This window comes from Acipenser ruthenus, chromosome 37, assembly GCF_902713425.1.
Source record: "Acipenser ruthenus chromosome 37, fAciRut3.2 maternal haplotype, whole genome shotgun sequence".
NCBI classification, from domain to species: Eukaryota; Metazoa; Chordata; class Actinopteri; order Acipenseriformes; family Acipenseridae; genus Acipenser; species Acipenser ruthenus.
In genome coordinates, this window is record NC_081225.1 from 3005979 (window position 1) to 3020602 (window position 14624).

The 14624-nt window shown below is 44.0% G+C and overlaps 1 protein-coding gene across 4 annotated transcripts in view; it reads right to left on the bottom strand.

Moving 5' to 3' along the window:
* Nucleotides 1-14624, bottom strand: part of LOC117966463 (transcription factor IIIB 50 kDa subunit-like) — a 34672-nt gene continuing 20048 nt past the window's right edge. For 2 of the 4 annotated variants that reach the window (XM_059008508.1, XM_034912488.2), the window contains 4 exons: nt 3194-3391; nt 2401-2520; nt 1471-1792; nt 1-1388 (listed from right to left, as the gene is read on the bottom strand). In XM_059008508.1, coding sequence (XP_058864491.1) covers nt 380-1388; nt 1471-1792; nt 2401-2520; nt 3194-3365 — 1623 coding nt within the window. In that variant the 5' untranslated portion in view covers nt 3366-3391 and the 3' untranslated portion in view covers nt 1-379. Of the gene's footprint in view, nt 1389-1470; nt 1793-2400; nt 2521-3193; nt 3392-11101; nt 11302-11442; nt 11644-14624 lie in introns of those variants that run through there. The other 2 variants (XM_059008506.1, XM_059008507.1) reach the window with 2 other exon arrangements.

The window sequence follows — 14624 nt, forward strand, 5'->3', positions numbered from 1 at the left end:
TTGTAGATCAGATAGTGATATTTATTGTTTAATAAAGGCTGCATCAGCAAAACAAAGCACATAAAAATAAAATAATCTAGTCATATTCATTAATTGCACACTGGCTCATGCAGTGGTTAAGACAGTCGCTGTTACATATGCAACAGAAGTTTAAGTTTTAATGGAAAGTTACCAAATCTCTTACTTTTTACTGATTCTGTGACCATGTGATTATTGCTTGGTGAAACCAGTAGTTCGTCTTTATTCAAAACGTATACAGGTGCAGGAGAAACCAACCAAAAACACATGCACCACACACTTGTCTAAAACACCTCTTCCATGACAAATCAATTGCTTGAACAAAATGTACCCCCCCCCCCCCCCCCCCCGGTTTCCTGTGTCATGTTCCTCTGGACACCTCTGCGCGACACTCATCAAGTCTGCTCTGTGTTTCAGCAAATTGCCTCATCTCATCAGGGGTGCGGATATACTGCTCGATCTCACTGTCTGAAATCTCCTCGTCCCCAGTCACCTCCCTGCCCCTGCTTTCCTCCTCGTCCCTCTGCCTCCTCTTCGGGGGATTGACGATACAGGGGGGCAGAAACACCGGCCGACGCCGCTTGCCTCCCGCGGGTAAAGGTAGTGTCCCACAGTTTCCAGGTCCCTCAGTCTCTACCAGGTCCTGCGCGGAATTTATGGTACCCTTTACAGGCACCATAGCAGCAGGTTTTACACTCCCTTCAGCACTGCTGCATTGCACCACACTGCCCCCTGCTGGTGAAGAAAGAGATCCCTGTGCACAACCTCCTTTTTCATTTCCTCCAGTGTTCAGTGCAGCAGCAGCAGCCCCCTCCAGCTCTTTATCCTCACAGCCAGCACACTGTGTCACAGAGCCCACTAGTGACAAAGATGCTCCACTGTGTGCAGTCACACAAGCTGCTTGCTCAGCAACACCTAGAGTGCGCTGTGGGGCTTGCTCACTGTCCTCCACCTCCTCTCCTCCCTGACTCTCCATGGCTCTCCTCAGTAACACAGCCCTGTGTTTCAGGATATCCCCAGCGTGCTTGGCCACCACCTTACGATCGAGTTTGACTCCGCGCAGCCACGGCAGTTCCTTGCCCAGCTTGCAGAGGGCGTCCTGGAGCTCTGCCAGGCGCTTGTGGGCTGGAAGGGGCAGGGGGACTCCGGCCAGCTTACAAAATCTAGAGAGGGAGGTGGCAAGGCGAGGGGCCACTGGCCGGAGAGAGAGCCAGGACAAGTAGACTGCAGCAGTCAGGATCGGGACGGGGTGCCGGCCTGTCACTATCCAGGCCTCTCCGGCCAGTTCAACCAGGTTGGAAGCACGGTCCACCAACTTGGAAAGGCATTCGCTGAACTGGTCCGGGACAGAGGCTGTGGAGAGCTGGAAACTGAGAGAGACAGACACAGAGGGTTACAATGATTCGACCCTGGAAAAATGGCTGCACAGAAAGGTTACAATACCCTGGTTACCTGCTGCAGTGGCTCCTGACGAGCTGTGTGATTGTGGTGGGCGGGGCCTCCACTCCCAGCTTCTCCACCAGCTCTAGGTAGACTCCCGCCATCAGCCCTGGGTTTGCCTGCAGCAGCGAGCTAATGGTTCCCATGGTGACAGGCCAGCTGTACTGCCGGCCCACCAGCAACACACAGCAGCCCGCCAGCACCTCCTTGCGCTCCAGCGACACGCCCAGGAAGGCAGGGTGGCGGTAAGCGCGCTCGAATAGGCTCCGAGAGGAGTCCTCCACGCCTGGGGGGAACCTCAGGATGTGACACAGAGTGCTCACACGCTGCAGACCTGCGGGAAACACGCTTAGTGTGGGGATACTGGCCTGAGTGCACACCCTCGATATGGTTGTCTATACTGTGCACGCACTCCTCTCTCTCACACTCGTCCCGATTGTGCACACTCACACACACACACACACACACACACTCACACACACACTCACACACACACTCACACACACACACACACACTTGCCTCAGATCTGGTTGCGGCTGCACTGCTTACTCTCGCTCAACTTGGAGCTGGTTAGGAAACCACATGCCTGCTGGTGTACACACTCACTCTATCACATACTCTTATTGTGGATCTGGTTGCAACTGGACTGCATACTATCCTCTCAAATTCTCACACTCACCTTGAACCTGTATGCAACTAGACAGCTTATGTGCAAAACACAAGCACACACACACACATCACTGACATCTTGAATCCGGTTGTGACTGGACTGCACTCTCTTCTCGCACTCAACTTGAATCTGACTGACTAGACTGCATGCTCACACTGTGACTGCGCCACCCTCACCTTGTCTGTTCTCTCAGAGTATCACCCCCTCTCACCTCTGATCTGGTTGCGGCAGGGCTCCTTGTCTGTTCTCTCAGAGTATCACCCCCTCTCACCTCTGATCTGGTTGCGGCAGGGCTCCTTGTCTGTTCTCTCAGAGTATGCTCCGCTCTCGCTTCTGTTCTGGTTGCGGTAGAGCTGCTTGCCAAGGACTGATCTCTCAGAGTATCCCGAGTCTGTGTGGAAACAACAATCAGATGAGCAAGTGAGACGGGGCCTGGCCTGGCTGAGCTCTGTGTGTCACGCAGGGCTCAACTGCAATGTCAAAACACTCAGGTGAAGCTCATCGATGCTGCACTACAGGCAACAGAGCATCCAGAACTTCACAACACCAAGTCAAGTAGACCAAGCTACCTTCATCATTGTAATGATGGGTAAGAGAGACCTCACAGGTAAGAGACCCCACAGGTAACAGGGACCCACATGGTTTCCTATGCGAGACAGGAGAATGATGTATTTATAAATCAATCACATACCTGTACTTTTAAAATGAAGTCAAGAACCAGGAGGTTGTCTGCTAGTAGCTATGCAGTGATTTTGGTTGTGTATCACACAATACACAATTCGTAAGACAGGGACGGAAATAAGACTCCTACTGCACAGCAGTTTCACCCATTCCAGGTTTATCTACAAGCTTCATAAGTACCAATGTACAGGTAACAACCCAGGAATGGATCAAACTGCTATGCTATGGGAGTCTTAGTTCCGTTCTTGTAAGATAACATTGCTTATAGTTTCCACTATGGGCAAATCGCCCCCTGCACAGTAAACGGGCAATATGTCAGTAGTGGAAAAATTGGGTCCCCTTAGTAGTAAAGGAAGAAAGGTACACTATGAAGCAGTACTCACGCTGATTGCTGTGACTGGTCATGTGATACTGCTCCTCGGACAGTGTGGTTGTGAGCAGTCCCTCACTCACCACGGAGCCGCAGTCCACACACACTAGCTGGGCCTGCGAGTGGTGCGAATCATCGATGATATTGGAGGAGCCGCACTCAGGGCACGATTGAGCCGCGGCCATCTTCAAACACAGCGCCCGGGCAGGAGCTGCAACCACAGGACAAAGAGAATCATTTCAAACACAGCGCCCGGGCAGGAGCTGCAACCACAGGACAAAGAGAATCATTTCAAACACAGCGCCCGGGCAGGAGCTGCAACCACAGGACAAAGAGAATCATTTCAAACACAGCGCCCGGGCAGGAGCTGCAACCACAGGACAAAGAGAATCATTTCAAACACAGCGCCCGGGCAGGAGCTGCAACCACAGGACAAAGAGAATCATTTCAAACACAGCCCCCGGGCAGGAGCTGCAACCACAGGACAAAGAGAATCATTTCAAACACAGCGCCCGGGCAGGAGCTGCAACCACAGGACAAGGGGAATCATTTCAAACACAGCCCCCGGGCAGGATCTGCAACCACAGGACAAGGGGAATCATTTCAAACACAGCCCCCGGGCAGGATCTGCAACCACAGGACAAGGGGAATCATTTCAAACACAGCGCCCGGGCAGGAGCTGCAACCACAGGACAAGGGGAATCATTTCAATTCCTCCGTAATCTTTTCAGGAGGAAACAAAACTCGACTCAAACCTGCAGTGTACCCATGCGCTGTAGCACAGTGCCTCCACACAACAATTAATTGTGTTGTCATATTAGATTTAGGGTAGCATGCAAAAAAAGGTACGGGTAATAATGGGCATTTAAGGCCCACCTTGTATAGGAAAGGTAACTCCATTCCAACACGGTGTGCATGTGTGTGTGTGTGTGTGTAATTTATTATATATATATATATATATATATATATATATATATATATATATTATATATATATACACACACACACACACACACACACACACACAGTGCCGTGAAAACGTATTTGCCCGTCTGATTTTCTGCATTTTTGCATATTTTTGACACTGAATGTTATCAGATCTTTAACCAAAACTTAATATGAGATAAAAGGGACCCTGAGTGAAGAAATAACACAAAAATTTGATACATTTCATTTATTTATTAAAGAAAGTTATGCAACACCCAATGTCCCCGTGTGAAAAAGTAATCTCCCCCTTAGACTCAATAACTGGTTACGCCACCTTTAGCAGCAATAACTGCAACCAAAAGCTTCCTGGAGTTATTGATTAGTCTCTCACAGCACCGCTGAGGAATTTTGGCCCACTCCCCCATGCAGAACTGCTTCAACTCAGTGACATTTGTGGGTTTGAGCATGAACTGCTCGTTTCAGGTCCTGCCACAACATCTCAATGGGGTTTAGGTCTGGACTTTGACTAGGCCATTCCAAAACTTTAAATTTCTTGTTCTTCAACCATTCTGATGTAGACTTGCTTGTGTGTTTCGGATCATTGTCTTGCTGCATGACCCAGTTGCGCTTCAGCTTCAGCTCACGAACGGATGGCCTGACATTCTCCTGTAGAATTCCCTGATACAGAGCAGAATTCATGGTTCCTTCAATGATGGCAAGGCATCCAGGTCCTGATGCAGTAAAGCATCCCCAAACCATGACACTACCACCACCATGCTTGACCGTTGGTATGAGGTTCTTACTGTGGAATGCAGTGTCTGATTTTCGCCAGACATAACGGGGCCCATGTCGGCCAAAAAGTTCCACTTTTGACTCATCTGTCTATAGAACATTGTTCCAGAACTCTTGAGGATCATCCAGGTGCTTTTTGGCAAACTTGAGACGAGCATTCATGTTCTTCTTAGTGAGCAATGGTTTCCGCCTTGCTACTCTGCCATGAATCCCATTTTTGCCCAGTGTCTTTCTGATGGTGGAGTCATGAACACTGACCTTAGCCGAGAGAGGCCTGCAGATCCCTGGATGTTGTTCTAGGGTTCTTTGTGACTTCCTGGAAGATTTTACGCCTTGCTCTTGGAGAGATTTTGGCAGGACGGCCACTCCTGGGAAGATTCACTACTGTCCCAAACTTTCTCCATTTAGACAATATGGCTCTGACTGTGGTTCGGTGGAGCCCCAGAGCCTTAGAAATGGCTTTGTAACCCTTTCCAGACTGATAGCCATCAACAACTTTTTTCCAGAGGGAATCAGGAATTTCTTTTGTTCGTGGCATGATGTGCCTCTAGAACCTGTGTGTTGACAACTTCACTCTGATGGTAAGGGCCAAAGTTAGTCAGATTTATATTGGGCAGGGCTGGCCCAAATCAGGCCTGGTTGTTAACCAAAGTACTCAAACAGCTGACCCTAATTATCCCTTTAATTGGGTTGAGTTAACCAGGGGGGGTAATAACTTTTTCACACCTGAAGATTGCATGTTTGATTACCTTGCACACCAAACAAATGAAAGAAGCACCAGTAATCCTAAACTACATGAACAGTGCGAGAAACTGAAGTTCTGGTAAAAATTTGTCAGACACCAAAATCTTGCTGAACGCAACAAAACTCACAAAATAGTAAAATACATTCAATCTAAACAATTACTTTGTTTAATGCCGACATTTGGTGAACCGTGCAGAATTGTCTAAACTGCATTATAAAATGGCTTGGATAAATTAAGTACTATGATTGGCTGAACAAGATCACATGACCATGCGCTACTAATTCTTACTGCACGGCTATGATATCAGATACCAACTTACTTACCTGATCTATTTATATTACTACGCCTTAATAGTAACAATTATCTAAACAGTGTTTCTGAAAGTAAAAATGTCAACATACAACTGAAACTGCATTTAATTCACTCAAATTACAGAAAAATTGGCAAATATACAGTGGTATTTATTTAGTCAGAGAACAGAACAAAGAAAACTCAGAGGCAAGCAGGAGCAGTAACACTATTCAAAAGCTATCTGAGAAATCACTGCGCAAGTCTCACTCCGCATGTAATATATATACGGTATATGCAGCAGCGGCATCTACTTAAACTAAATATCACCTTATTAAACGGACTAGCGAGTATGCAATGTTTAAACTAGACAGAACATACATCTCACCACTACCCTCCGATTTCACAAACATATTTAAAACAATTTAAATCTCCTGCTCTCTGCTGACACAACCGTTGGGCTTTTAAACCGTTATCATTGGTAAGCTGGCTGCACCGCTTCACCCAGTGCCATTTCATTTAAACCGTTATCATTGGTAAGCTGGCTGCACCGCTTCACCCAGTGCGATTTCTTTTAAACCGTTATCATTGGTAAGCTGGCTGCACCGCTTCACCCAGTGCCATTTCATTTAAACCGTTATCATTGGTAAGCTGGCTGCACCGCTTCACCCAGTGCCATTTCATTTAAACCGTTATCATTCGTAAGCTGGCTGCACCGCTTCACCCAGTGCCATTTCATTTAAACCGTTATCATTGGTAAGCTGGCTGCACCGCTTCACCCAGTGCGATTTCTTTTAAACCGTTATCATTGGTAAGCTGGCTGCACCGCTTCACCCAGTGCCATTTCATTTAAACCGTTATCATTGGTAAGCTGGCTGCACCGCTTCACCCAGTGCCATTTCATTTAAACCGTTATCATTGGTAAGCTGGCTGCACCGCTTCACCCAGTGCAATTTCTTTTAAACCGTTATCATTGGTAAGCTGGCTGCACCGCTTCACCCAGTGCGATTTCATTTAAACCGTTATCATTGGTAAGCTGGCTGCACCGCTTCACCCAGTGCGATTTCTTTTAAACCGTTATCATTGGTAAGCTGGCTGCACCGCTTCACCCAGTGCAATTTCTTTTAAACCGTTATCATTGGTAAGCTGGCTGCACCGCTTCACCCAGTGCCATTTCATTTAAACCGTTATCACTGGTAAGCTGGCTGCACCGCTTCACCCAGTGCCATTTCATTTAAACCGTTATCATTGGTAAGCTGGCTGCACCGCTTCAACCAGTGCGATTTCTTTTAAACCGTTATCACTGGTAAGCTGGCTGCACCGCTTCACCCAGTGCCATTTCATTTAAACCGTTATCATTGGTAAGCTGGCTGCACCGCTTCACCCAGTGCGATTTCTTTTAAACCGTTATCACTGGTAAGCTGGCTGCACCGCTTCACCCAGTGCGATTTCTTTTAAACCGTTATCACTGGTAAGCTGGCTGCACCGCTTCACCCAGTGCGATTTCTTTTAAACCGTTATCACTGGTAAGCTGGCTGCACCGCTTCACCCAGTGCGATTTCTTTTAAACCGTTATCACTGGTAAGCTGGCTGCACCGCTTCACCCAGTGCGATTTCTTTTAAACCGTTATCATTGGTAAGCTGGCTGCACCGCTTCACCCAGTGCCATTTCATTTAAACCGTTATCATTGGTAAGCTGGCTGCACCGCTTCACCCAGTGCGATTTCTTTTAAACCGTTATCACTGGTAAGCTGGCTGCACCGCTTCACCCAGTGCCATTTCTTTTAAACCGTTATCATTGGTAAGCTGGCTGCACCGCTTCACCCAGTGCGATTTCATTTAAACCGTTATCACTGGTAAGCTGGCTGCACCGCTTCACCCAGTGCCATTTCTTTTAAACCGTTATCATTGGTAAGCTGGCTGCACCGCTTCACCCAGTGCGATTTCATTTAAACCGTTATCACTGGTAAGCTGGCTGCACCGCTTCACCCAGTGCCATTTCTTTTAAACCGTTATCATTGGTAAGCTGGCTGCACCGCTTCACCCAGTGCGATTTCATTTAAACCGTTATCACTGGTAAGCTGGCTGCACTGCTTCACCCAGTGCCATTTCATTTTATTGCTAAATGGTTTGTTTTAAACTTGCTTTTTAAATTTTGCCTCCTGTTTGTTTAGGACGGGCGTGTGTTTGCACCTTCTGGAGGTACTGTTTTTTATTTATTTATTTTATATATATATATATATATATATATATATATATATATATATATATATATATATATATATAGATTTCTTTATAAACTGTGGCTGGTATTTTGTAATCCTTGTGTTTGTAGAATTCTGAAGTGCCAGTCACCGTTTCTCTTACTGTTTTGTATTTTATTTTATTGTTGAACTGTATTTACTGTATACTGCTTCTTTTGACAGGTTTATTTATTTTATTTTTTCTCTTACTAGTGTGTGCTCTTACGGTGCCTAGCTCACTGATTTAACATTACTGCTAGACAATTCTCGTTGAGAATACCCTTACCAAAGCTACCGAAGACTGTTTTACTCTGGTTGTTGGAACTCAGGATAAATTGTCACTTAAAACTGAGTTTGTGTGCACGTTACACTTGATTATTATGGTTCTCTTTGGTTTTGGTTGTTTGAGTTTTGCTGTGTTTTACTTTACACACTTTGTGTGTAATAATTTATTTTCTCTATTTAAGTTGATCGGTGTGTGTGGTCAGAGGGAGGTTCTAATAGAGCTACAGTTTACATTCTCAGCACATTTGATGAGCATAAACATATATCTTTGTTAGCTAGTAAAGAAGATTCTGTCTGACACCATTCAATTCTTGTGTCACGTGATAAACTCTGTTTTTAACTGCACTGCTGTCTCTGTTATCCTTCACTCATTTGATCTTGGTCAACCTCTAGCCAGAGGTTACAAATTGTAGTCGAGGAAGTAAAGAAACAATGGCCTAACCTGGAGACACTTATCAGAGGAAGAAGCGTGACAGGGAAGAGCGGTCAGGGCTTAACAGTCACAAGAGGGGCAGTACATGAAAGTGACGGAACGTATTCGGTAGCTCATTGCTAGATTACCGACTTTTAGATATAAATTTATTACAGGAGCGAGTGTTTGAAAAATTAAATATTGGTCATATGGTTCCTGATGCTATGAAAACCGTGTTGTGTAATATGTATTGCCTAACAACATTATTGTAGTCTAGTAGAAACATAATAATTAGCAAACATTTTACATCAGCATTTAATTACCAAGTTTATATAACATTTTACTTTGTGTTCAAAGTTATGTAAGAATTCAGAGATCTTAAGTACGATATCAACGCATCTGGTGTGCAATGGTTTGACGAACGACTTTTTCGGATGACTGATTTTAAATGACGGAACAGATCCAGTGTGCAAAGGCCTTTAGTCTTTCTTCCACTCCACTCTATTTTCATCTTAACTTTTTTTTCATAATTTCATTCTTTATTTATTGATTTAAACACTTTACTTTTGGCTTACTGGTGCAGTTGGTTACTTAGTTGTTAAAAAAAAAAAAAAAACCTAACAAAAAATGGCCATGTCGAGGTAACGAGTATTACCAACAGCACTTCAGTACGTAGTCTCGGATGCTGACTGTACAACAAATACGACAAATAAGTGCGGCGGGAAAGTTCGGACGAGTTGAATTATCGTTATCGGGGGTGGGTATGTTTTAGTTTTTTTCAGCTTTTTGGCACACTGACCCATTTACCTGGATTCATGAAACGATAGCCATGTGTACCAATATATATATTACATACACATTATATACACACACACACACACACACACACACACACACTAGTTAAATGTAACCGGCCCAGTCGGGCCTGTGGTGCTTCATAACTACCGGCCAAACTGCGACCTCTACCGGCCCCGGAGAAGGGGTTGTAGCATTCTGTGGCCCGTGGTCCGGACCACTCCAGCTGTCGCTGTTATGTTATGATTTCAGTTTCCTTTTCATTATTGGCAATTATGTTATTTTACAAATACGTATGTTACAGTAATACATGCCAGTGTTAAGGTTTATAATTATCAGTACAGGGGACTACGTTGCTCTTCATTGCGCTGAGTGGTCTGGACCACTGCCCCTGTACTGTTTTCACAGTTAAAGCACTTTAAATAAAAAACATTTACAAATCTATTTAAAAAAAGAGCTAAATAATAAAATAACAATCTGCGTGTATATTATTTTCCAAATACTTACAGTAATAAGAATGCCAGTGTAGGCTGTAAATGTATAATAACCTACTGAGGAACTTTTGCTGCCCTTTGCTGCCGAGTGGTCCAGTCCAGACCAGATCACTGCCGCTGTACTGAGTTCACATCTTGAGCATGTGTGTGTTTGGTTTGAGGGGTTTTGTTTTGTTCATCACAAAACTTAGAATGTATGGATCCCTTGCGCCAGTTAATATACTTAATATGATAAGAATCGGATGGTGACATCATGGAAGTTCTATTCTCTGAAGAGACAACAAAGTGGAATTCATAATGGCAGGTAAAGTGTGTTCGATGTGTTTGTATGTTTATGATAAACTACAGGTAGATTGCACTGTAAAACATAAAACATAAATGTAGGCCTACTGTGACCTACTCTGCCAAATTTCAATGACCAGCATAGGCACATGTTTAAAAATGTGAAAAAAAACTGAATTAAGCACCAATATTTTCTATTTGAAACAGAACCAGTGTGTGAATCATTTGAGGACTTGGTAAGCAGGTTGTCAAAAGAAGACAATTGTCCCTATTGCCATGTACCTGCAAAATGTACAGAGCATCATCTCTGTACAAAACATTGGAGGTTTGTTATTTATGTTTAAGACAAAGGCAATGGTAAGAATACTTTTCTCCTCTCAAAATAATCTATTTTATTAGTATTATATTTATATTATATATATATGTGACGGTGCCGCGTCCGTCCCATGTGAACTGTGTATGGAATGATATCGGGATGCTGAAATACTTATTTACAGCTCGATTGAACTTGGACTATTTGTTGTAACCCTGCAACGATGAAAGAAATTAATACCGTTGTTGAGACGGGGACAGCATGGTTTCATTTTGTACTAATGTATTGTATTGTGTGGTTAAAAAAAAAATAAATTAAAAAAAAATTAAAAAAAAAAACACTTACCTTTGTATGGTGAAGGGCCGTGATACACGGGGTAATGATGGTGGTGATGGAGGGGAAAAGAAAACAGGCCAGAACAGAAAGGTTAAGTTAAAAACATAAATAAATAAATTAATGCGTGCTGAATGCAGTTTAATCTCCCAGCAAACGGGAAAAGGTGCACATTTTTCCGCTTGCCGTGCGATCAGCATTAGCACGCGCAAAGTTTAAAAATGTACGGTATATTTGCACATATTATCTTGCTGTTGGTTGCACGGAGGATTGTTGTGGTGTTTTAAAATTAACTATTTTAAATAAAGACTAATTTAAAGAAAAAAAAAAAAAAGAAGATTAGAAATACTTACCATTCAGCAGGAGGGTGGAGATAGAAGGCGCCATTTTGTGGGCGGAGACTAATATAACTTCGGGTTACCAAAAGTGATGTAATGCGGGCACTTTGAGTTTTATTTACCGTATTGCTGTTAATAGCTGGACCTTTGGATGCACCCAGTAGTAGCAGGGGGGAGTAGTTATTATGTAAACTAAGCCACATGCTATTTAGTTATGGGTTTGGGCAATAATCTCTGCAAGATTTGAATTTTAATGTTTATACTAGTTATTGATATTTAATGGTAAAGTATATTTGTATGGTAACTTATGAATGGGGTTTTAGTAATCTTGGTTGAGTCCCAGGGGAGGAGTTACAGATGGGTGGCTCTATAAAGGGATTCAGTTGGAGAGAGGAGGGGGGATAGCTGGTATCAGGTACAGCGTATAATGCTGGAGGTAATAGTTTTAGCCTACTAAAAGAAGTTTGGTTTGTTTAACTATTTTCTTTTTTTTTTGTATGTTAAAGAAAACAAAATAAGTTAGTTTTTTTCGATAGAGTTTGTTTGTTGCACTGGGCCACTTTATTCCAAATAAAGTTTGGACAAATTCTCTATCGACTCAACTTGTCTGTCTACCTTTTTCTGCCGTTCTGCACTACACCATAAGATCACTCGACCAACCCTACAAATGGTGGCAGCGGTGGGATGTTCCAGTGATTGGTAGCAGAAAGTAAATGGCACGGAAAGACTACAGAAGGCAAGTTAAAGTGGGAGAACGGCAGCAGTCAGTAGAATGCCAGCGAAACGGCGCCAACTAGAGGAGACTGCGGCAGAGGAGACTGGGGAAGTGGAGATGGCTGCAGCCCAGGTGACCACCGAGTCTGAGGGCCCAAGGCCAGTTTCAGCCACCAGTCGGGAGCCAGGAATGGCAGAGCTCGCTGGAATGTTTAACACATACCTCCAAGCTCAGGAGAGGAGAGAGGAGCGTATGGAAAGAGAAGAAGCAAGACAAGAACAAAGATGGAAGATCATACAGCATCAGTTTGGGCAGCTGCAAGTGGAGGTGGCGAGAGGTCTTCAAAGGGAGCATGAGGAAACAGGCAGCAGAGACAACACTTTCGGAGATTCGGAACATGTCACAGAGCCAGGGAGAGGTCCAAGATGTGACTGGAGAGACCCAAAATTACAAAAATTGGAAGATAAAGATGACATTGAGCAGTTTTTGACCACCTTTGAAAGAGTAGCCACTGCTTGTTTGTGGGATAAAGGAAACTGGGCCATACGTTTAGTTGCATTACTCACAGGAAAGGCTCGTAGTGCTTTTGTAGCCATGAATATTGAAGACACCACGGACTATGATAAAGTGAAAAAGGCAATTTTAAAAAAAATATGAGATTAACTCCGACACTTACAGACAGCGGTTCCGGTCTGCAGAAATATTGAAAGGAGAGACACCAAAGGAGCTCTATGTGCGATTGGAAGAGCAGTATAAGAAGTGGATACAGCCAGAGAAACATACCAAAGAGGAGATAGGAGAACTAATAATCTTGGAACAGTTTCTACGTATGATTAATACAGAAGTGAGGATCTGGATTAAAGAACATGATCCAGCAACAGCTCGGGAGGCAGCGCGGCTAGCAGATGTGTTTGTATCAGCTCGGAGAGGATATAAGATCTATTCCTACGCCCGTGGGTCGAGCTCTACAGGACCGGGTAAGTCTGAGGGACCGGGACAGGGTGTTGGTCAATTTAGTAGAATTAATACATATCCCATGCAAAGTGGTAAAGTTGATAAGAAAATAATATGTTATAATTGTGGAAAAGAAGGACATATTAAGCCAAGTTGCCCATTAAGAAAAGAAAAGCCATCAAATGTTAGTTATGTGCCCAGACCTAGTGAGGAGGGAGATAGGAGAAGGGGGTTGGAACAGATAACTGAGATAGCCTTGAATGGAAAGAAGGTACACGCTATATTAGATACCGGAAGCTCCCAGACACTGGTGAAGGAAGGATTAGTTTCTAGTGATTGTTTCAATGAGGGGGCTGCTCTAGGAATTAGGTGTGTGCATGGGGACGTAAAAGGTTATCCTACAGCTGATGTTTATTTAGGTATAGAGGGACAAACTTTTTTAGTCACTGTGGGTATAGTGAAGGAACTGCCATATCAAGTTTTGTTGGGCCAGGATATTCCTATTCTTGGGAAGCTGGTGCAACAGGTCCAGCCCTGTAATGTAGTGGTTACACGGTCTAAAAGTAGGCGGTTAGAACCAGGAGTTACATCATTGCAAGACATGCCATTCTTTCATGCAGAGTTGGAGGAGGGTAGTACTAGGGTACGGAAGAGTAAAAGACAGCGGAGAACTGAAAAATTAAAATATGCCATAAAAAACAGGCAGGTGGAGTTACCTAAGGAGCATATGGCCGGGGATGATTTTGAAGTACCCACTAATTTGGGAGAGTTACAGAAAGCAGATAGTACTTTGCAGTCTCTCTTTGACCAAGTGGAGAAGGGAGGTAAGGAGAACACTGGGTGGAGGGGAGAATGTTATGTACTAGACAAGGGTTTGTTGTATAGACAGTCAGAGGAGGGGTCTCAGCTGGTTATACCACTGGAACTGAGAAATAGGATTTTATCTTTAGGACATACCATTCCATGGGCAGGCCATTTGGGTACACAAAAAACTTTAGCTCGAATTGCGCACAGATTTTTTTGGCCAGGTTTGTACAAGGAGGTAGGAGATTATATACGTTCATGTCCAGAATGTCAGGTAGCTTGTGGAGTGGGGAAAGCTAGTAAAGCACCACTAATATCTTTACCTGTAATTGAGGTTCCTTTTGAAAGGGTGGCTATGGATGTGGTTGGCCCTTTAGAAAGGAGTCGGTCAGGTAACCGGTTTATGTTGGTAATTTGTGATTATTCGACTCGTTATCCTGAGGTTTTCCCTTTGAAAAATGTGAAGGCAAGACAGGTGGCATCTGTACTGTTGCAGCTGTTTTCCAGGGTAGGCATACCACGAGAGATATTAACAGATCAAGGTACTAATTTTAGATCTGATTTGCTCAAACAAGTTTACCATTTGCTGGGGATTAAAGCAATTAAGACCACCCCTTACCATCCTCAGACCGATGGCCTGGTAGAAAGGTTTAATCGAACACTGAAGAGCATGCTGGGAAAATTTGTGAGAGATACTGGTTCCGACTGGGATCAATGGTTACCA